The sequence below is a fragment of the Cryptomeria japonica genome, chromosome 9 (genome assembly GCF_030272615.1).
Source record: "Cryptomeria japonica chromosome 9, Sugi_1.0, whole genome shotgun sequence".
NCBI classification, from domain to species: Eukaryota; Viridiplantae; Streptophyta; class Pinopsida; order Cupressales; family Cupressaceae; genus Cryptomeria; species Cryptomeria japonica.
The window spans coordinates 621243080-621264875 of record NC_081413.1 but is presented as its reverse complement, the minus strand read 5'-3'; the positions used below and the strand labels follow the sequence as shown (position 1 = coordinate 621264875).

Genomic DNA, 21796 nt, shown 5'->3' with positions numbered 1-21796 from the left:
TTTGGACAACCTTGGGAACACACAGTTATTCATTGTGATAATCAAAGTTGTATTAAAATGTCTGTTAATTCTGCGTTTCATGACAGATCAAAACATGGGGAAACTCACTGTCACTATGTACGTGATATGGTACAAAGAGGTGCCTTACAACTGAAATATGTCAACACTGATGAGCAGGTTGCAGACATTCTCACCAAGCCCTTTGCTCGTGTGAAATTTGAATACTTCAGAGATAGGCTTGGAATTGTGGAGAGTCCAGTTATGACTGAGAGGGAGTCTCAATCTCAGCGATGCATTAAGTTGCATCTTCCACCCTCTGTGGGCAATGCATGGTGGAGTCACCCTCTGTGGGCAATGCATGGTGGAGTCACCCTCTGCGAGCAATGCAAGATGACAATATTTCCTTCTCTGGGAGAAGGTTCGGGTGAAAGAACTCTTCCACCCTCTGCGGGCAATGCAAGGTGGATCCATCCTCTGCGGGCAATGCAAGATGGAAAGTTTTGTTGTTTTCTTGCAGGTTACATTTCATCCTCTACGGGCAATGTAAGATGAAGTCCACGATGCATGATTACACTATTTGCTAGAATCCTCCCTAGCTAAGAGGGAGTGTTGAAAACTGATGGCTAGATCGGATTATATGAGCAAATAAACATGAACAAATGTATCTACATTGGGCTGGGCCCAAAATTGTTTTATTGTAGCTTGTAAATAGGGTAGGCCCAATTTGGGCAGTAAAACAAATATGTAATTGAGCGATCATTTATGTAATTGGGCCAGGCACAAACTCATGTAACTTGTAAATAGGGTAGGCCCAATCTAGGCGGTAAAACACGTGTGTATTTGAATTGTTTTTGGCGGCAAGATACAAGGCTGGCTTGGAAGATAAGAAGACTTATGTCTTGTATATAACAAAGGTACATTGATGCATTACAACACAATCACAATCAGCGAATGATCTCTGCATATATGCGATCTGCCATCAGCGAATTCCTTTCAGCATATAATCACCGAATTATCTCTCCAGAAGCAGCGAATCATATACTTAAGGCAGCGATCCAATCTCATGAACAGCTAAACAACTCAGGGGGCAGCGAATCACATTCTTGATCAGCGCATGGTCTGCAAGATAGCGAACAGTCTTCTTTGACATTGCAGATAAGTTTATACTACTGTCCGTACCCTAGTTCAGAATCGTCATACTGCTGTTTCTGATTTACATGCTGCTTCAAGTGTTAAAAGCAAAGTTGTAAACTGATTACTGTCTAATATAGATTAAGATTTGTTGCAGGGTTTTTCACCTCCAAGAGGGAGGTTTTCCCAGGGTACCCTTGTGATCTGTGTGTTCATTGTGTGGATTTTGTTATTTGCTATCAGTCTGATTAAAAATTAACATAAAATTAACAATTGGAAGGTTGTGAGTTAAAGGCAGTGATCCATTGGTGAAGAGTTGTATCCCTTACAAATTGAAGAGTTGTGACTCCTACCGTTGAAGGTATAAAAGGAAGGAAGCCTCATTTGTTGAAGGCATCCATGAAGGATCAATTAAACAGAAATAAGCATTTAATCTGAAATCAGAAAATAAGACAAATATAAGCAGAATCTGACCTAATATTATCAGCCTGAATTTAGTAAGTTTATGTATGGAAATGTGGTATGAGTGTATTAATGCAACATTTATATTTTGCTGAAATATATAGGGGCAATCAAAAGGGAATAAGAACAGATCAGCAATCCAGATTATTAATAAACTATGTTACCCAAAGTTTTCAGGTCGGGGACGGCAGGGGATGGGGGTACGTGTTTCCAGAACTGATTTTTTTAGGGAAATTTAAAATATTCATATGAAAACATGGATAAAGCATGCACATGTACATTATAGAACCTTAACATATATGAACTAGCAGAGTTCTTATGCCAATTTTTTGTTAAATTGAAGTCAAAGTCAAATTGCTTATAGAATTCATTGTCAATATGCAGAATTTTTGGGGACATCCCCTAGGATTCCCCTGTCTCCAGGACGTCCCCGGGACGGGGACGCATCCCCGGGTAACATAGTTAATAAAGGATTAATCAATAGTAATAGTTTTTTGCCTTTTTAATCACGCTTTATTTATTCTTAAAATATATGCATGCCCTGCAAAGACAAACCTGGTTTTTAAAAAAAAGACAGCAACCAAACCAAATCCAATGGAAAGTGGACTGCAAAACCCAAAACCCTAATCCACTTGATATCAAATACACAATTTCGGAAGCAGCAGCTTGTTTTCTTGCTAGATTCAACAGTTTAAACTCATTTGCTGGAAGATTCTCTCGACAGCGATCAATTGACGGAAGAGCTGAAACAAAACTCCAAACAAAGGCCAAAATAAAAGAAGCCATAGGAGGTATGTTAAGTTTATAAAATCCTTATCCTTCTAAAGTTTCAACAGCCTGACCCCCCGAGTGTCTGGAAGTATGAAAAGTTGTCGAGAAAGTATCAGGACTGTAATTTTACAGAGAGAATGATGTCTGACTCGCTATCAGTTGCTTTTCTTCATGCATATTGTTATATGATTAGGCTCTGATGATCAAATGAACAGAATTGTGATAGAACAGGTGTTTTCTTAATTTTTAATTTTAATTTAGTAAACTGTTTTAATGCCCTTTACAGGTTCATCCAAACTTGATATCAAGATTTTGTATTGTGGCCCTTGATGTATTTTTCTACTCCATGTATTCAAACATGCTCAGTTGATCTTTTGTAGAACCACATTGTAGCAAAGACAAGAAAAATAACTGGACACAGATAAAACATGAAATGTAAACGGCTATTCTTTTCAACAAAATTAACGAGCTGCAAATGATACCATGAGAGACAGTATTTCATAGGTCAAAAAACCAACACACATCCAGAATAATTCAAGCATCACGATTGTTATCATTTGAAGTGTTCATAATACGCTGCTACTTTTGGCAATTATTCGCTTTTAGGTATGTTTATTGCATTTCAATAATCAAGAAATAACTCAACTGACGCAAAGCAAACCTGTGAATCTGCAGGAGAAGGATCACCCAATAGCAATGCATTGGTGCCTTCTCAATCTTACTCAATCTGGCACTCTCCTCACAGGACAAAACACTATTAAACATTTAACATGGCAGATGTCAAAAATGCATATTTATAGCGCTAGCAATTATGTGCTCTAAATGTCATACCTTTTCTGTACATGGGCTCAATTTTCTTTAATTTTTAAAATGAAAAAAAATAGAAGGATAAAGTAAAAAATTTAAAAATCCTAAACTAACCCTAGAGGTAACAACCTAATTATTTCTGCTATCTATCCTATCTCAAGTTTAGGGCATATTGATGCGATTTCTCCAGGAGCTTGGTGTGCTGTGCAAGGGAATCGTGGGTTCTATTGGCTTCAAGGCATGAGGCAGACACCTGTGTCGAGCTGGCTGGAACCATTCTTTTACAGCATCTAATGTGTTCGCAATTGTCGGTCATTGAAGAATAGAAGATTTCTGTGCGTGGAATTCCCATCTTCAGTAATTGTAAATGTCCACTCAGGGCTAAAGGAGTATCGATTGGATTTGGTCTGCAAACAAGAGTATCTTCAGATATTGCTGGCTCTGCGAAAACAATTCTATCCTAGCTTGGCGACTTCCAACACCAAGGATTCATCTCTGTACACCTTCAGCAGTGAACTAATTAATGCAATCTGTTCAAGGCATGAGGCAGACACCTGTGTCGAGCTGGCTGGAATCATTCTTTTACAGCATCTAATGTGGTTCGCAATTGTCGGTCATTGAAGAATAGAAGATTTCTGTGCGTGGAATTCCCATCTTCAGTAATTGAATATTTCCACTCAGGGCTAAAGGAGTATCGATTGGATTTGGTCTGCAAACAAGAGTACCTTCAGATGTTGCTGGCTCTGCGAAAACAATTCTATCCTAGCTTGGCGACTTCCAACGCCAAGGATTCATCTCTGTACACCTTCAGCAGTGAACTAATTAATGCAATCTTATTTTCTGGTAAAAACTGTGCAAGGTCAGGATTTCAATTGTTTCTGTGGCAGTGTCATTATTTATAAAATCCTGGTTGAATAAAAGATTGCAGATTAGATTATTTTCCTATCCTGGTTTGTTGAAATTAGCAATCTTTACTTCCTAAACTAAAAATAAGAATGCACATTGGAATGATTAGTTGAACTCGATGCAAATTACTTGTTTGAATTTCTGAGAATATTGCTGTATTTTGAACAGACTGTTTTGATTTACATGAATTATCAATTATCAGCCTTCTTTTGAATTTAGTTTTGTATAATTTGTGCAAATTTTGGCTAATTTATTATTACTTTTAATTTATATGGCTGTACCAAGCTGTACTGAACTGGGGAAAAAATATATTGGTGAACCAGCACAACCCGATGCTGAACATACACGTATTGCCAACTTATAATTGCACTTGCACTATTTATTTTCTTGTCAGACATCTTTAAGACAGCTTGATTGGGAGCTCAGATCAGTACAACATCACAAATATTTCTGTTTCAAAAAATATTGCAAAGGCTTGGAAAAGATTGTAAATTTTACATTTGGGTGGACTGAGGAACCTTTTGACCCTAATATGAGGTTTTGTTCCAACTCTTAAGGTTTGTAGATATAAGTAGGGTACCAATTTAAAACCACCTTGGATTCTGGAATAACATGCAGTTGAGGGCATATTTAATTTCTGTGCACGTACTATTCTCTCTATCTAAGAAGTGACATATTACAGGGTTCCATTTATGTATCTCTGATGCATAATAAGAGAAGGAAATAGCAAGTTTTGATGGTTCTTCAACTTCACGTGTTCATGAAATGATTGAGAATGCCTCTTTGTAGAGGTAGGGATATGTGATAGAGGTCTCAACTATGAAGGTGGTGAACTTAAGAGAGAATGATTCTACAGAGAAATGTAATGAAATGTTCTTTACACCACAAATTTTCTTTTCCTCTTGATTCTTTTGTTGATGTTTTAAATCATCCATCTAAGCATTATCAGTACAGAGAATGGAAGAACCTATTTATTGCATTACACCTGGTACTGTGATTACTAGCTGGGAATGGGTCCTACTTATAATGTCCCCTTTTCCAATGCCCTAGTTTTTTACCCTAAAATTTCAATTTCAAGTACAGTAAGGAATGAAATAGTAATACCATTTACCAATTATATCCTGGTTGAGACCCCTCAATCATGTTAGATATAAAATCAATCATTCCTGTCAGAATTTTCGTCATTGATGTCAGGATACCTGAACTTTGCAGAACCTGTTGACTGATAAACATAGATTGATTGATAATGAAGGATCAGTTGTTGCTGTGTTGATACCTGCATTTTCGTTAGAATTCAATTGAGATTAACAGAGCATGTATTGTTTCTAGGAAAATAAAATCTTACCTTCTGTTGAACATATTATTTTCCAGTTCGATGTTTGGTCTCCTGTTTGATGACATGATTGATCACATTGTAATATGTTTGTATTCAATCTGTTTTTTTAACTTAAGGTTGCATCAGTTATTGGTTTAAGGTTCGGTTGGGAGGTAGTAGTTATTAGATTAAGTTTTTGTTTGAATAACACCAATACAACTAATCACAACCGATGCTCTCTTGAAGACTATTTCATACTTAATTGTTTATTTGTTAGTAAGTGGTTATTGCTACAGTTGCAACTGTCTAATCAATTGTAACCATTCAACCATAAGTTTGTGGTAATTTAAATATGAAGGTCCCCGATGAAGTTTTCGAAGAAAAAAAAAAGAGGCGTACAAGAGAGATCCACGAGAAAGAAGGTGTTAATGTTTAAGTATCAATTTGTTCAACGCGAAGGCCTGGAGATAAGTGTAAAGTGTTTGAAGTTCTGAAACTGTATGCGTATAACAAATTTGTGCTCACTAGCTGTTGAAGGCTGCTGCATGACGAATGAAGGACAGTAGAAAGGAATGATATGTATGTAAGAGAGGGAGTCCGTATTAGGTATTGTTGAATGTGCTTTGTTTCAGATACTCAGGTATAAGTTTTACAGATGTTCATTTTGTGATTGATATTTCTATTGATTTCCAGTTTGGTCTATTTATTTCTAGTAAATCATCCTTGTAATTATCATGGTTAGTTTGTTAAGGCAGCGTTGTAAATAGAAGAGGAAGACTTTCTTGACTAGTCGCCCCATTTCATAGAGTTATCTCTCTTAGTAAGAGTCACCTCTATACAACAAAGAGAGACAACTCTATGATATTTTATACCTTATCACCCCTTAGTTTCTCTTATTTGCTGCCAAGTTAACTAGAATATTAATTGCTGTATGCTCGGTGCAGATTCAGGAGTCATTGCTGCTCATTACATTGTAATGAATCGCTCTATAACTTGATTTATTTGTTTGATATAAACAAATCCTTTATGCGAGCATCTTCTCTTGAGAGAAAATCACAAAGTATCATAAATGAGATGATTTTCTGATATATATATATATATATATATATTCTTGAATTTTATTTATTATTTTATTTATTTCTGATTTTATTGACATGTCAATGAATATTTTTTTCATATTTTATTTGCCTAAATTCATTGTGACATGATTTGGGGCATGACACTACCCTATGATGGGGCTTAGCTGGTGCATATAAGGTTGTTGGGTATCCTTCTTTAGCAAACATACATGGAATGGGTCTAGCAATTAGAGCCTTACCTAACTGTACAAAGGAGATGTTTGTGGAGAATAGCTAGACCTGCAGTGGAGTTGAGCCCTCGAAGAATATAGATGGGTGAGGTGCCTCAAAGTTCTTTGGGATAATGTTGCCCATATTCTTCCTCAGCATGCCTGCCCTGGAGATGGAAAAGGGCCAAGGTCACATTGGTAAGTTGGAAAAACAATCAACTCAAGAAAAGCTGCAACCTTATTGAAACACACCACATTTTCCAGACATTATAGATTTACAAATAAAACATCTACAAATCATCACTGATGGACGGTAGAGAGTGCAATCCATTTTGGGAAATCAATTTCAAAAAATTTCAATATGCTTAGAATTTTTGAATTTCTCGAAGTCTAAGCTTTCATTTCAAATCAAGAGAGTTAGCTGGGTGCCAGAGAATAGTTATGACTCCAGTTCACAGGGTTAGAAGTTTCAAACTTTGATTATTTTCCAAGATTGCCTAATTGAGATTTAATTCACAGAGGACATTCTCAACCTTCAAATGAAAACTAAACAAGAAAAGGAATCTACTTCGTAGATCTAAACATTGCACACCATCAAAGTTGTGCCCAAAAATTAGCAGCGGTATATATATAGTAAGTATGAAATTTATTTTTCAATCTCTCTATGAATAGGGTTTTGATGATAGATTTATGTACACAGCATAACCAAAAAAATCCATCACACTTCCTATTAGCCATGATTGTTCTCAAAGGAAAGACAATACACTATGTGCTTTAACATAGGGTATTACAAAACGGTATAGATGAGGAAATGATAGTAGTTGTGAATCCTTTTTTATGTTATGGCGGGGATCCAATTGAAACTTATTTTAGGTCCTCAATAACTACTCTCAAGGTCTGGCTCAGAAAGATAATTTGCATTGAGAATGGTAATGTACAAAATTTTGTAAATAATGGACTGGTTTAAAGATCAAACATATTTCACAAAGATGAACAACAAAATTGATTTGTGTATCATGCTATAGATTATGTTAAAGTTTTCGTGAACTTGATCTCTGTTTGCTACATACATGTTAGACATTTTTGTTTCTCTTATTTGCTTTCCATGAAATCTTTAAACGATTTTGTTTTGCTTCTTTAGTGTTTCCCTGATGGTATTTGTAGCCCATGGTGTTTTTTTATTAAGATGTTTTTAGAATCATCAAATTTTAGTATTTTTGTAATATACTAACAGATGTATATATATTCAGATGGCTTCACAAGGTGACCCCACAAACTCTGCTTCCTCCAATGAAAGGTTGGTTGTTCCACGCTCTTGGGCTTAGTTGTGAAGAACTAGTATCCAGGCATCCACCCCTCAATTAAGTAGCCCACCCCAAGTCGACTAGCTTGTGGGCCAAGGGGTCAAATTCACTTGGTTGGTCATTCGAGGCTCTTGGGCTTACTTGTGGGGAATAGTCTCCAAGCGTCCTCCTCAAAATTAAACTCAGATTACATATTTAGAAATGTTATCAAGACAATTCGAAATGAGATGCAGCTGCAAATAGCCACTACAAGACAAGGAATAGGACAAAATCAAATAAGACAAAAGCAAATGAGACAATCAAAAAAATTAAAGTTTAATTTTATCAAAAGTCAAGGGGCATTATGAAGGGTTCTGTCCATGAAGAAAAGAAATATATAAGAGAAAGAAAAAGGAAGAAAGAGGCATCATTGGATTATATTTTATATCTAATTATTACTCCATGTGGAGTGTGGACTATTGTTCAGCAACATGAGGACTCGAGGTCTGAAATTAGAGGATGAAAACCCCCTTATTTCCATTGCTAAATTAGACGATAGAAACCCCTAATTCAAGCAGATTTGGAGACAATTCAAAGAAATTTTAGTGAAGATAGATCACTGCAAAATTGGGATAAACAACAGCAGATACAAAAGGATAAGTTCCCTTATTTGTAAAATATGTCCTAAGTATTATATCTGAATTAAAATGAACTGTCAAAAACTGCAGTTTCTGAAGCTCCTATAATACTTATAATTAATTATGCTGCTATAATTGTGAGTCAGATTTTATTATTTAAAAGAAAATATGGAAAATTAAAGAGGGCGTTGCACTTAGCATATTATATGGGGGATATCTTGTAACGTAATGTAAGCAAAAAACAATATTTGCAATAGCATGCTCAGTTTTAAATAATCCAGAAAATAAAACTTTTGCTTCAGAGGTAATATTCTTGTTTTGAGAAGGCAGTCTCAGGAGATTCTAAACAAAACGCTTTTTAGAGGAGTAAATCCAACTCAGCAGCCTTTGCCATCATTCTCCCAGTAAAGAATATGAGAGTTGTGTACCTGGGTATGGAGATTCATCCACATAGAGAATTAACTCTTGTTAGTGATTGAAGTTGTGATTGTCCCAATTGACTTGTTTAGATATGAATTTCAACCTGACAAGAACTTGTGCAAAAGGTGAATGCATACAAAACTCAGGTGAACAAATAGGCAAAGAGTTGCAATCAGTTGTGACCTCATGGTTCACAATCAGCATGAGAGGAAGGAAAGCCTTGAAATTTTTTGTGAAAAAACAATTTGCAAAACCTAACCTTGACAACCTTATCTAGCTCCCCCAACTTTTGAGCTAGAGTTTCTTACCACATTATGCTTATAATGGATTGCAGAATATATTTTTTGGTTCACCTTTTTGGCCCTACAGATTCCAGATAAAGGCTAATATTGAATGATCTTTAGCAGATGATATTTCTCAAGTCACAACAATGAAGCTGGCTAAAATACATGTTGAAAAATAGGAAACAGACATCCAACAAAAATGACCAAAAGCTGAAATCTTGTTATATATAGTTCTGAGTACCTGACAAATGCATGTGCAAAATCTGGAAACTAAAACACTTTCACAAAATGCCTCATTGAGTTGTGCTATCATGCTCTATTGCATTTGGTGGATATGTACAAAATGGGCTTGCTTAATTAGCCTTTTTCAAATTGAACAAGGTTTGGCAGGAGTTCGATTTGGCATAGGAGAGTTTGGAATCTGAGTTAGTGAAGATTCTTAGTTTCAAAAATGTTTAGCAGAAGCCCAAGTCAGCTCTAGGAGTAGGCTATGCAAAAAAAACTTTGACATTTTTTTTTGCCTGTTTTTGGCTCAGATGAGAATTATGCTTTCCCATTTCAACAAGGTTCATATGGATATCTGGCTTGACAGTTAGTAATTTAAGATTTCATTTATTGTCTTGCCAATGGTTTGTTTTTTTGGTCAATGATATTGGCTACTCTTCTTCTTTTTCTTCCTGTTTTTCTAAACCAGGGGTATCAAAGCTCTGTGACCAAGAGCACGGAGCTCTACTTTCAGCAGAGCAAACCACTAGTCTACCAGGCCAGCATGAACCTGCAACCATTGGCAATGTTTTTCAACTGCTCAACTGTCTGGTCTCTGCCCGAGGGCTTCTTGGCTAATCTTAAGATTCATTGGAAATATTGTTATTTTTCAGGTTTGGACCCTGCTATTTGAATCCTCTTTCACCTCCCAAAAGAAGAAACAGCCCCACTATAGAAGTAGAAGGAAATGTGAGTCCTGTCAGAAAAACTATTGTGGTAAGTTGGCAAAGTTGTTTATGTTCCAACTCAAGTTTTTGACTCTACTTGGCCATTCTGTAAATTGAATTATTTGAAAGATCCCTTCTCAAACTGTACTGAATTTTTTTCTGATTTTTGTTTGTTCTCTTGTCTGCTTTTTCTTTGACCAGCAAAAGGAAGTGTTAGGTTTGGTTTTTTTTCGAGTTTTTCATGCCAAATGATAATGCAATGCTTCAAAGGGAAATAAACACAACAATGACACTTTTTTGGACATTTTCTACTATGAAATTGACTGATTAAGAAATCAGAATTCTGATTTTTATGACAGCAATTTATTAACATCAGAATATAAAGAATTTGATTCTAATAAAATAATCTGAGCATACCAGGAGTCCAACGCTTAGCCAGAATAGGGGTTTATTTGAATTAACTTGAATAGAACTCAAAAGATGAGTCTTCAACATGGTCCAAAGGCTCCAATGGAGTTTATTGGCAATAAAAATAAATACTGAAAACAATTGGGATGAATCTACTGAGAAATGAGCCTAGTTCCCAGGCACGATTATTGAAATTCCTCTATTTTCCACAAAGTAACACTGATCTAGACCCTGTCTAATAACTGATGCCTGTAAAATGTATCTAAACCCTCTAGGAATGGGCAAACCATTAAATTTGAATCATCTCCAGCCTTCCTCTATGCAATTTGACCCAAATAATGAAATCAATGGCCTGTAGGCTGTACGGTCAGCATGGGAATGGTACGGCTGAGCTAGAATGTAGTGTGGCTGCCTTGAAATGTTCTCAAATCCTCTGGATCTGCAAAGCGTAATCTGAAACCCTTGAACAAAATCTGAAATAGCTGATAAAATCCTCAGTTGAAGCACAAACAGGAATTCTATGTGAATTCCCCACAATCTTGAACTGGGTTGGCGTCCAATTCAGAGGTCCCCAAGGAGTTTTCGTTTCATGGAAGCTGGTATGCTACTGAAATCCATTAGCAGAGCTCAATTGTCCAAATTGCTGATATCAAAAAATGAGTGAATGAATCAATAATGGATGCCAAGCAATGACTCTACCAAGCCTCAACCCTAGCCGTACCAAATAGGGTTTATTTTATTAACTTTGTACAATTTATTAAAATTAAACTCTTCTCAAAAGAATTTGATCCTTTATGAGGATCTTATTCCACATTCAACTTAAACACTTTTTAAGTTGCAACTTAATGACTTTATCATCATATCTAATTTTAGCATAAAGTGACTTTTATGAAATTATAACATAAAGTGCTTATGATTATAAGTCATCTAACCACAAAATTGGCTAAGCGTAAACCTCTTGCTAGCACTGACATCTCATGTTCATTAAATTCACCTGTCTCCACAGGCAAAAGTGATCACTGGGAAAGTGGGGACATTACATTATTTCCATTGTGATATCTTTCTCATATACTAGATTAAATTTAAAGTCAGCCTGATTTTGCAGCACTTATGCTAAAAGAGAAGATTTTTCTTTCCTCATTTCTTCATGTTTCCTGGATGGTTTTCTGTTATGTCAAACTGTATTCCAATTATGCAGCTTGTTGCTTCCATTAATCACTCATTCCAGCAGTTAACCGTGTAGCTTTGTCATCATGGTAGACAAATACAAAAAAAACTCATACCAGAACTCCTATCCACAACTGCATCACTATGTATGAGTATGCACATATATGGATTTAAATACTATACATGAAGGTGTGTGTATATATCATAGATGAACCACATATATTTCTTTCTGATGGGTGGACAGATGGCAAGAACCGCACCATCATTAATTTTTTGGTTGCTTGCAAGGACAATGTAGTGTTCTTGAAATCGGTTGATGCCTCAAGTAAGTAAGGTGAAAAATGCAAAACATTGGCTGGAATGTTGGAGCACGTTGTCATGGAGGTGGGAGTAGAGAATGTGGTGCAAATCATCACAGATAATGCAGCAACATATGTGGCAGCAGGTAGAATCCTTTTGAATTATCACCTTTAGCAATATTTTCATTTGTTGTGGCTTTGTTTTTCTTGGTTGCAACTTTCTTAAGAATAACTTCTTTTGCAGGTAGAATCCTCCAAGAGAGGCACCCCGCTATTTTTTGGACACCTTGTGCAGCACATGTCCTTGACCTTCTTTTGGAGGACATAGGGAAACTTGAGTGGGTGACTCCAGTTATGGAAGATGAAGGGGGATCACGAAATATATTTACAATCACCCTTGGGTTCTACATTTGAGTAACGTATTCACACATCGCCCCATTGCAAATGGGGACCCCTGCTTTTTGCTTTCTGGGGTTGGTTTTCTTGGCTTAGTCTCTTAGGGTTTGTGCTATTAATCTTTGCATTGGAGAGTTTCTAGAGAGCTCATTAGGATAGGATGGTCTGCTTAGGCTCAAATGGGTCAGTAGGTGGTCCAGGTCAAGGTCTCTGTTGACAGTTTCCTTTTGGTTAGGCCTGGGATTTGTTTCTAGGGCTGAGTCTTAATTGAGTTTGAGAGAGTCATTGCACCTTGTCAAAAGTCTAGGAAGAAGCCTTAATGTGGTCTTTCTTTTGAAGGGCTGATAACTTAGTTTGAGTGAGTCAGGGAGATGAGTGAAGAAGATGAACTCTTGGAGTCAGTGCCGTCAAGGACCACCCCCCCTCCCCCTTAAGGATTTGGATTGATCAGGAAGCAGTAATCAGGTGCAACCTCGAAGTTTGAAGGAGAGAATGAAGAAAGGTGAAGGCAATTAAGAGTAGAACATCAAATTCGCTCTTGTACCTCTCTGAGGGACTAGAGCGAATTTCTCAAGGAAAAGGTCATTGCCTCAATTTTGATAGAAGTCTTCATTTTATGGCCTTGTTTGATGCAAACTTCATTCACCCATCCCTTTGGAGAAGCAAACTAAGTGAATTAGACTCGGAAATTTGAGTAAAAATTAAGAATTTAGGCAAAGACCAAATTCGCTAAGGTACCTTCCAAAGGTACAGTAGAGAAATCTTCCTAAACTCCCTTTGCCCTCCTAGTTTGGATGAAATCTCACTTTGGAATGATTAATTAGGGGAAATCAACTTGACTTCACCTTTGAAAGTGAATTTAAACACACTTGAATTTGAAGGTTTGATGAGGAAGAGAAGAATTTGAGTTAAAAGAGGAATTTCGCTCCTGACCCTTCCAAAGGGTCCAAAGCGAATTCTCTTAAAAAACCTCTCTTGGTCCTAACTTGGACTATAACCCTTGCTTCCAGGCCTTGACTGGATGAAGAATGATCGATCCATGCCCTTGGAATGAGTTGCAACAGTGTTGGATGAAGAATTTGAGGTCAAGAAGCAAAATTCACTCCTGACCCTCTCAAAGGGTCCAGGGCAAAATTCATCTAAGCTCTTGACCCTTCCAAAGGGTCCATAGAGAAATCCTTAGAAAGGCCCAATTTATCACCAAAAGCATTGAGTGGACATCACTATGAGAGCAAATTGGCTTAAGTATGGAAAGGAAAGGATCAAAGAAAAAGTCTAAGGCAAAGTTATAAGTAAAATGAAGTGTGAATTGAGCCTAAAGGAGCAAATTCGCTCCTGACCCTTCTAAGGGGTCCTGAGCGAATTTCTTCAAGAAGCCTTGTACCTTGCTCAAACCTTTGAACTAATCCATTCCCAAGCATTTTTTAAGGCAAATGACTTGATCTTGATAAGGTGAGGGTAAGAGATGGAATTCTATGAAGGAAGAATTGAGCAAAATGGCTATTTCGCTCCTGACCCTTCCAAAGGGTCCAAAGCGAATTTCATCTAAGCTCTAACCCTCTCAAAGGGTCCAAAGCGAAATTCCTGGAAGGACTCCCTATTCCGCCTAATGCACTAAAAGGACCTTGTTTTAAGCTAAATTGATGGCGAATTGACTTGATCATGAAGAGAGTTGGTTTGATAAGTTAAGTTCAAGGCAAAGTAATGATGAATGGAAGATGAATGGCGTCTAAGGAAGAATTTCGCTCCTAACCCTTCCAAACGGTCTAGGGCAAAATTTCCTAAACCTCTATTTGCTCCTTGTTTGGGGTCAAAATCTTGGTTCCTAAGGCATGGTTGAGAGAAGATTAATGTATACTTGCCTTGAGAAGTGATTTGAAGCAAAGGAAATGATGAATTTGAGACTAAAATACAAAAATCGCTCCTGGCCCTTCCAAAGGGTCCAGAGTGAATTTTCCTAAGACCATCCCTTTTGCTTCAAAATGGACTAATGTCATGCCTTGGAACCTAAACTAGGACGTTATCATGCCTTGGAAACAATTGAAGTAAAGAAAATGATGAGAAAGTGAAGGATTTGAGTCTAAAGGAGCAAATTTCACTCTTGACCCTCTCAAAGGGTCTAGAGCAAATTTCACTTAAGCTCCTGACCCTTCCAGAGGGTCCAAAGCGAATTCTCTTGAAACCTCCTTTGGCTCCCAATTTTGTATCAAGCCTAGCGTTGATTGAACTTAGAGGCATCCTTAGGCATGCATTTGAGTGAGTTGTGGTCACAAAATGTGAAGAATTTGTCCAAAAATGCCAATTTCGCTCCTAACCCTTTCAAAGGGTCCAGAGCGAATTTCATGTCCTTGGAGAGGGTCCAGAGAAAATTTCATTATAGGGCCTATCCTTGGAGAGGGTCCAGGGCGAATTTCATTGTAGGGCTTGTCCTTGGAGAGGGTTCAAAGCGAATTTCATTATAGGGCTTGTCCTTCTAGAGGGTCCAGAGCAAATTGATCTTAATGCCTTCTTGTTGATAGTTTGAAGTGAGAAATACCATGTTGGGATGAGTATATCGTATGTGCTTGACACCATCTTTGTTTGTTTTGCAAATCAATAAAATCAAGTTGGAGGAAGATCAGGCCAGGACAAGGGTGACCTCTTCAAGTTTCGTCATCATCAAGGATACTTCAAATGCGTGAGAGAGGACTCAAAGTGCTACTAAGTTGAAGGAATTCAAGTGTTCAAGGAGTTGCAAGCAATGGAGCTAACCATAGTTTTAAAACTCTTTGACTCGCCTCAGACTCGCCACGGACTCGCGAGTCCTTTGGCGAGCCGAGTCGACTCGCCTAGGACTCGCGTGGCGAGTCCAGGCGAGTCCCTGCGAAAGACTCGCGAGTCTTTCGCAAAGACTCGCGCGAGTCTTTCGCTCGGACTCGCGAGTCTTTCACAGGGACTCGCGGGCCCAGAAAAAATGCGCCCGTGGGGGTTAAAACCACTTTTTTTTTCATTTTTTTGACTTCAATTTGGGTTTTTTTTGGCTGGAGCAGGTTAGAAGGGTTTGGAGGAGTAGAGGGAAGAAGGAAAAATCAGCAAGAGGAAGATGTAGTCTTCTCTTTGGTTTGTTCATTCACATTGCTGTTTTTCACATTTGCAGTTGGACTTGGACATATCATTATATGTAATTTTGTGAACATTTATATACTTATGCTGCCATTATAGTATTATACATTTTAGAGTTGAAACTTGAAACTTGAATATGCTGCCATGAATGATGAAATTTCAAATATTGCGTGTTTGTACTTTGTAGATCATATGACATGTGTAATGTTTCAATTATGGCACTTATGTTCTCTAAATGCATTAATTTCTTTATGTTTTTTTGTAAAACTACGGTTTTTTTTTTTTGCCGAGTCTTTGCCGAGTCTTTCGCGAGTCTTTCACGAGTCCGAGTCCGAGTCCAAAATTTTGGTTTGCCGAGTCCGAGGCGAGTCCGAGATTTTCAACTATGGAGCTAACCATCCTCAAAACCCCATTCTACCACATGGAAAAATCACAAGATGGCAAAGAAGAAAGATCTTACAAACACTTCAAGGCAAGGTGAGCTACCAGAGGAGGAGTAACTTGACAGTGAAGAGGCTTCATCAAACACGAGAACCAAGGAAAGGTGCACCACTCATCAAGTACATCAAAGACAATGGAGGATCGACCAAGGTCATCACAGAGCAAGTACCAGACAAGGTGGCATCTCAAGTCACTATTCCTCCAATCAGAAGACTCCACATCAAAGTGTCCAAATTTAGTGAATCATGCCTATTCATGAAGGCACAAACTCCGATGTACCTACCCCTATTTCCTATTGGTTCTCAAACATTGAATGTAATTTTCTCATTGGCTAAAGGAGTTTGGTGTAACAAACCCTAATTAGGGTTTTCTATCTTGTAATCCTAGCCATTCATTCTAAATCAATCAGAGCCATTGAAATGTAAAGAGCTCCCTACATAAGGCTCTGGCTCTTCCTTTGTAAAGGTTAATAGGGGATTAATAGTTAATATCTAATAGTAAGTAGAATAGAATAGCAAATAGAATAGAAATTAGAGTACAGTAGGAAGAGAAGGCAAGAAATTGTTGTCTCGGTTGTAAATGAACTCCATTTTCATTGAAGTTATAGTGAAGTGTGTTGTTTCTTTGCAATATGCATGGTTTCTTGTTGAATCTTCATTTTAGAAAAATAACACCATGTCAGCCAATAGAAAAATAACACCTGATGCCTTTACTAAATAATAAAAGGCTTTTTGGTCTCGTGGGGCACTGCCCCTCAACCTCGTTCTATATCGTGACAAGGAGCGTGCAAGGGGCGCTGCCCCCAAACCCCCGTTGAAAAATATGGGGGGAAACTGCATCGATAGAAGTAGGGAAAATTTAACCTCCGAGTCTGACACTGATTGGATCGACCAGATAGATATAGAGGTTGAGGCTATAGCCATGGCAGAGGAGCAGAGAGCACGAGCAGAGACAGGAGATATTGATAGTGACACAAATGTTCCTGATGTTGGCGAGCATGGCATGGTGTCACGGGGAGCGACTATGGTTGCCGAATCATCCAGGACCTACCTTAAACACCTCCGCAAGGGGCCAAGGTGAGAGGGTGCACGCTCCTCTGAGCCATAGGCTTGTAGTTGTATTTACCTTTGGTATTTGTGTGGAACATTTGATGATGATCATATGATGACATGGGTTTTTTATTCCATGAGTTTTGTAATATTGTATACATTTGACAATATTTATATATTTATGTTTGTTATTTCCTTCAGCTACAATTTGCGTTTATGCTAAAGTGATTGATGTATACTTGCGTATGTAATCAAATGAGCCGAGTTTGATGATGTTATTGTGTCTTCAAGGTGTATTCAATAAAGGGTGCATGAAACAAGTTTTATTTCTTTAAAAATCTCTAAATTTCTTGAGTTTTTCACTTTCCCGAGTCCAGCCGAGTCCGACTCCGAGTCCCGAGTCCGAGTCGGCCTTGCCGAGTCCGAGTCCCGAGTCCCTTTGATACCAACAAAGCTTATCCACACGTAGAGACCCTACATATAAGAACCTTGGAGTTATTTCGATTGATCCTTAGGCAAATCTTAAGCATTCGAATAACTTTGTTCAAGAGAGGATGAGATACTTTGGTATTTTATTCTATGTTCGCATGTGCATAAAAAACACATCAACACACACCCAAGGGAAAGATTTGGTGAGAGTTGGTGTCACAAGGTTTGCAACGATTTTCTTGACGTTGCAAAGCACTCTTACTACATTGAATTCTTTGAAACAAAAGTTTGTAAGTGAAGCATGGCTAAACTCACCTTATTCAAAGAAGGCTGAAGGAGAGGTTGTCGAATGCATAGTCTTCGATAGCCAATTCGCACAAAGGGCTGCAGAGATTGTGAAGGTAACTTCAAAACTTTAATTTTTAATTATTCTTGATTCAAGTCTCTCATTACTAATTTGTAACTTCATTAATTAATTATTAATCTTTTTGTAATTTGTATTTTTCAATTGTAGGTGTCAGAGCCCTTGGTTAGAGTTCTCCGCTTGATGGATGGGGATAAAACCCCAATGGGGTATATTTATGAGGCCATGGATAGGGCCAAGGAGTCTATCAAAATTTACTACAAGGGGGATAGACTCAAATTTGATTCCATTTGGGAAATTATTGATAAGACGTGGAACAATCAGCTCCACCAATCCATTCATGCAGCAGGGTACTTCCTCAGCCCTCGTTTTAAGTTTGGGGGTTCTTACTCAAAACCTAATGGAGAGGTCATGGAGGGCTTCACTGCATGCATTCAAAGGATGGTACCCGATGTTGAGAGAGACCTCATTGTGGGTGAACTCCAAAATTATGAGGAAGCAAGGGGTAATCTATTCTCTTTAGAGCTGGCTAGGAGAGGAAGAACCACTCAAACCCCAGGTTTAACATTTGCCATTTGGATTTTGGGATCTAAAGTGATTGATAAATTGATTAATTATGTTTTCTCTTTTCTCTTTGCTTTCTAAGTTTTCAAAAAGAAATTATTTTGCAAATGCTTGGTGGCAAAATTGGGTGGAAACACCCCACATCTCAAAAAATTTGCTCTCAAAATCTTATGTCAGCCTTGTAGTTCATCCAATTGTGAGCGCAATTGGAGCTTGTTTGAATCAATCCACACAAAGAAGAGGAGCAAGTTAGCGCAGAAACGCCTCAATGACCTTGTCTTCGTGCAATATAATCTTTGATTGCGCATAAGGAAGGTAGAAGAAGTAGAAGGTGGTCCAATTAAATTGGATGATATAGATCCTTACAATGATTGGACATCACAGGAGCAACCTCCATTGTTTTCTAAGGATGACATCACTGATTTAGAGAGGTGGGCTATGAAGGAGGAGGGGGGTGGATTTGGTTTCACGCTAGATGAAATTGAGGAGGAAGAGGATGAGGAGGAGGAGCAATTGCCAGTGCCAAAAGCAAGTGGAGACATAGCTTCATCCAGGATGGAGGGCGAGCCAACCATACCGAGCGAGGAGGCACAGTCACACCCACTGTAGGCTTCTAGGACTAGACTCTCTAGTTCTACCTCTCCCCTAGTTTTTGCTAAAGCTAGGAAGAGGAAGTTAAAATTGTAATAATTTATTTACTTTTGGTTTTACAAAAACTATTTACTATTTTGCTTCGAGGCTTCCATACCGAGCGAGGAGGCACGGTCACACCCACTGTAGGCTTCTAGGACTAGACTCTCTAGTTCTACCTCTCCCCTAGTTTTTGCTAAAGCTAGGAAGAGGAAGTTAAAATTGTAATAATTTATTTACTTTTGGTTTTACAAAAACTATTTACTATTTTGCTTCGAGGCTTCCAGCCATCAGCATTCCTCACGAGGATGCGATTTTGTACACTTTGCATTTAAATATATCTAGAATCAGCTAGTTTCTTTTGTGTTCTCATTTATTGACTCATTGGATGCATCTTCTCATTAAATTTTGCAAAAAAAATGCATTTTTAATTAAATTTAAGCATGTTTTTAAGTTGTCGAGTTATTCCCGAGTTTCTTTTTTCAGGCCTTGGTGAGTTTTGTCGAGTGGCGAGTAGTTCAACTATGGTATATATAAATGTATATTATTAAATTTATAGAAAATTAAGCAACTTGCATAGCATACATACATGAAATATAAAACATACAAATACATATAAAGTCTTCCCTCGTAGGTTATGACAAAATAGATTCCTCACCCAAAATACCACTGACCACACTGCGAACTGCACAGTTGTTCCAAATATCTTGACCCCGAATTTCTTCAAATGTAGGGAGTGTCACTGGATCTATTTTTTTTTCAAGAGGCCTTTCATTGGAGGAAGCAGAGTTTGTTGGGTCACCTTGTGAAGCCATCTGAATATATATACATCTGTTAGTATATTACAAAAATACTAAAATTTGATGATTCTAAAAACATCTTAATAAAAAAACACCATGGGCTACAAATACCATCAGGGAAACACTAAAGAAGCAAAAAAAAACTGTTTAAAGATTTCATAGAAAGCAAATAAGAGAAACAAATGTGTAACATGTATGTAGCAAACAGGAGACAAATATGTGTATCACCCCTTAGTTTCTCTTATTTTCTGCCAAGTTAACTTGAATATTAATTGCTGTATGCTCGGTGCAGATTCAGGAGTCATTGCTGTTCATTACATTGTAATGAATCGCTCTATAACTTGATTTATTTGTTTGATATAAACAAATCCTTAATGCGAGCATCTTCTCTTGAGAGAAAATCACGAAGTATCATAAATGAGATGATTTTCTGATATATATATATTCTTGAATTTTATTTATTTTTTATTTTATTGACATGTCAATGAATATTTTTTTCTTTTTTTATTTCCCTAAATTCATTGTGACATGATTGGGGGCATGACACTACTCTACGATGGGGCTTAGCTGGTGCATATAAGATTGTTGGGTATCCTTCTTTAGCAAACATACATAGAATGGGTCTAGCAATTACTCTTCCATTTTCGCAATAACTGTAATGATTATGGCTGTAATCACAATATAAAATGGCAGCGTGATTTGAAACGAAATCCTCGACGACATAGTAGAAATGACATTACATTATCATGATAAAAAATGAAAGGGTTCCGAATAAAATAAGACATGAATCCAACATTTTGGCATTTTCTGTAATGATTAATGCATTATAATGTGATAGAAATCATGAAAATGAAACCAGAAATGCATCATTCATCAATAAATTAGAAATCATTGATCATGAAAATGATTAACAGAAATGCATCAGGTGTGTACGTATGTATATGCATAACGTGTGTATGAAAGGAAAAAAAATCATTACAATGAAACCCTCAACAGAAATGATGAAAAAAATCACCGAACGTGAAGCAGGAAGGGGCATAAATCCATCATTGAACATGAAAATTGAAGGCTGAATGATGCGCGACCGTTACCTGGTGGTTCGCAGCGGAGAAAATGAGAGCGGAGGGTTTGTGAAGGATGAGAAGCAACGCAGGCGGGCGAAATAAACCCCAAAATGGCTCGACGGATGTTTTTTCACTGTGCCGACGTGGTCCCAAACGTGTGTGCCACGGATTCCTTGGCCACACAACCCTAACATTAACGTGACAAATGTATGCGGGCCCATTTTTATAATGGGTTGAAATTATAAGTTTTTTATTTATTTTATAAAAGCATTTTTAATATGTTTTTTTTTGTTTTTTTTTTATTTAAGTTTTGGTGGCGATTTCCACAACGCGCAGCATCACTACCCAAAAGCTGGATCAATAGTTATAAGCAGTTAAGTTGTTTTTTCGAATTTTTTTATAAATAGTCTACAGCACAGCAACGTCTCTCAGCTTTTATTTCATTGTTGAAATGTGATTTTCTTTTATATATTTTATTTAACACTAGTATATCTATATTTAAAATATATATGTAAAATATGCCAAGAGATATCTTATAATAGAAAATAATTATCTATAAAATAAATGTTATTCTAAAACACTAAACACCAATAATAGAAATCCATTAAAGTCATGCATGCAAAAAGCTAGGAATCTAGGTGGAGACAAGTGGCGAGGGTTCTATTTTATTTGGAGTAATAAAATAACTCATTTGCATGTCATTTTTTTTCAAAAATAGATTTTTGTTTACAGACATTTTGATGTCATTGTAGATGCCTCTCGAAATAAATAATTATTTCTTCAAAAAAAAGTTTTAATTTGAAGCTTTAAAAAAATAATTAAAAAAAAAAAATATTAAATCAAAAA

The 21796-nt window shown here is 37.2% G+C and overlaps 1 protein-coding gene across 2 annotated transcripts in view; it reads right to left on the bottom strand.

Moving 5' to 3' along the window:
• The window catches only part of LOC131063708 (mitochondrial import inner membrane translocase subunit TIM22-4), a 77177-nt gene extending 56023 nt beyond the window's left edge, over nt 1-21154 (bottom strand). Inside the window, exons 1-2 of one of the 2 annotated variants that reach the window (XM_057997606.2) lie at nt 20978-21154; nt 19745-19901 (exon numbers count right to left, since the gene is read on the bottom strand). In XM_057997606.2, the coding sequence (XP_057853589.2) occupies nt 19745-19901 (157 nt within the window). In that variant the 5' untranslated portion in view covers nt 20978-21154. Of the gene's footprint in view, nt 1-19744; nt 19902-20901 lie in introns of both variants that reach the window. The other variant, XM_057997605.2, reaches the window with a different exon arrangement.
• Nucleotides 21155-21796: the final 642 nt, after the last annotated feature.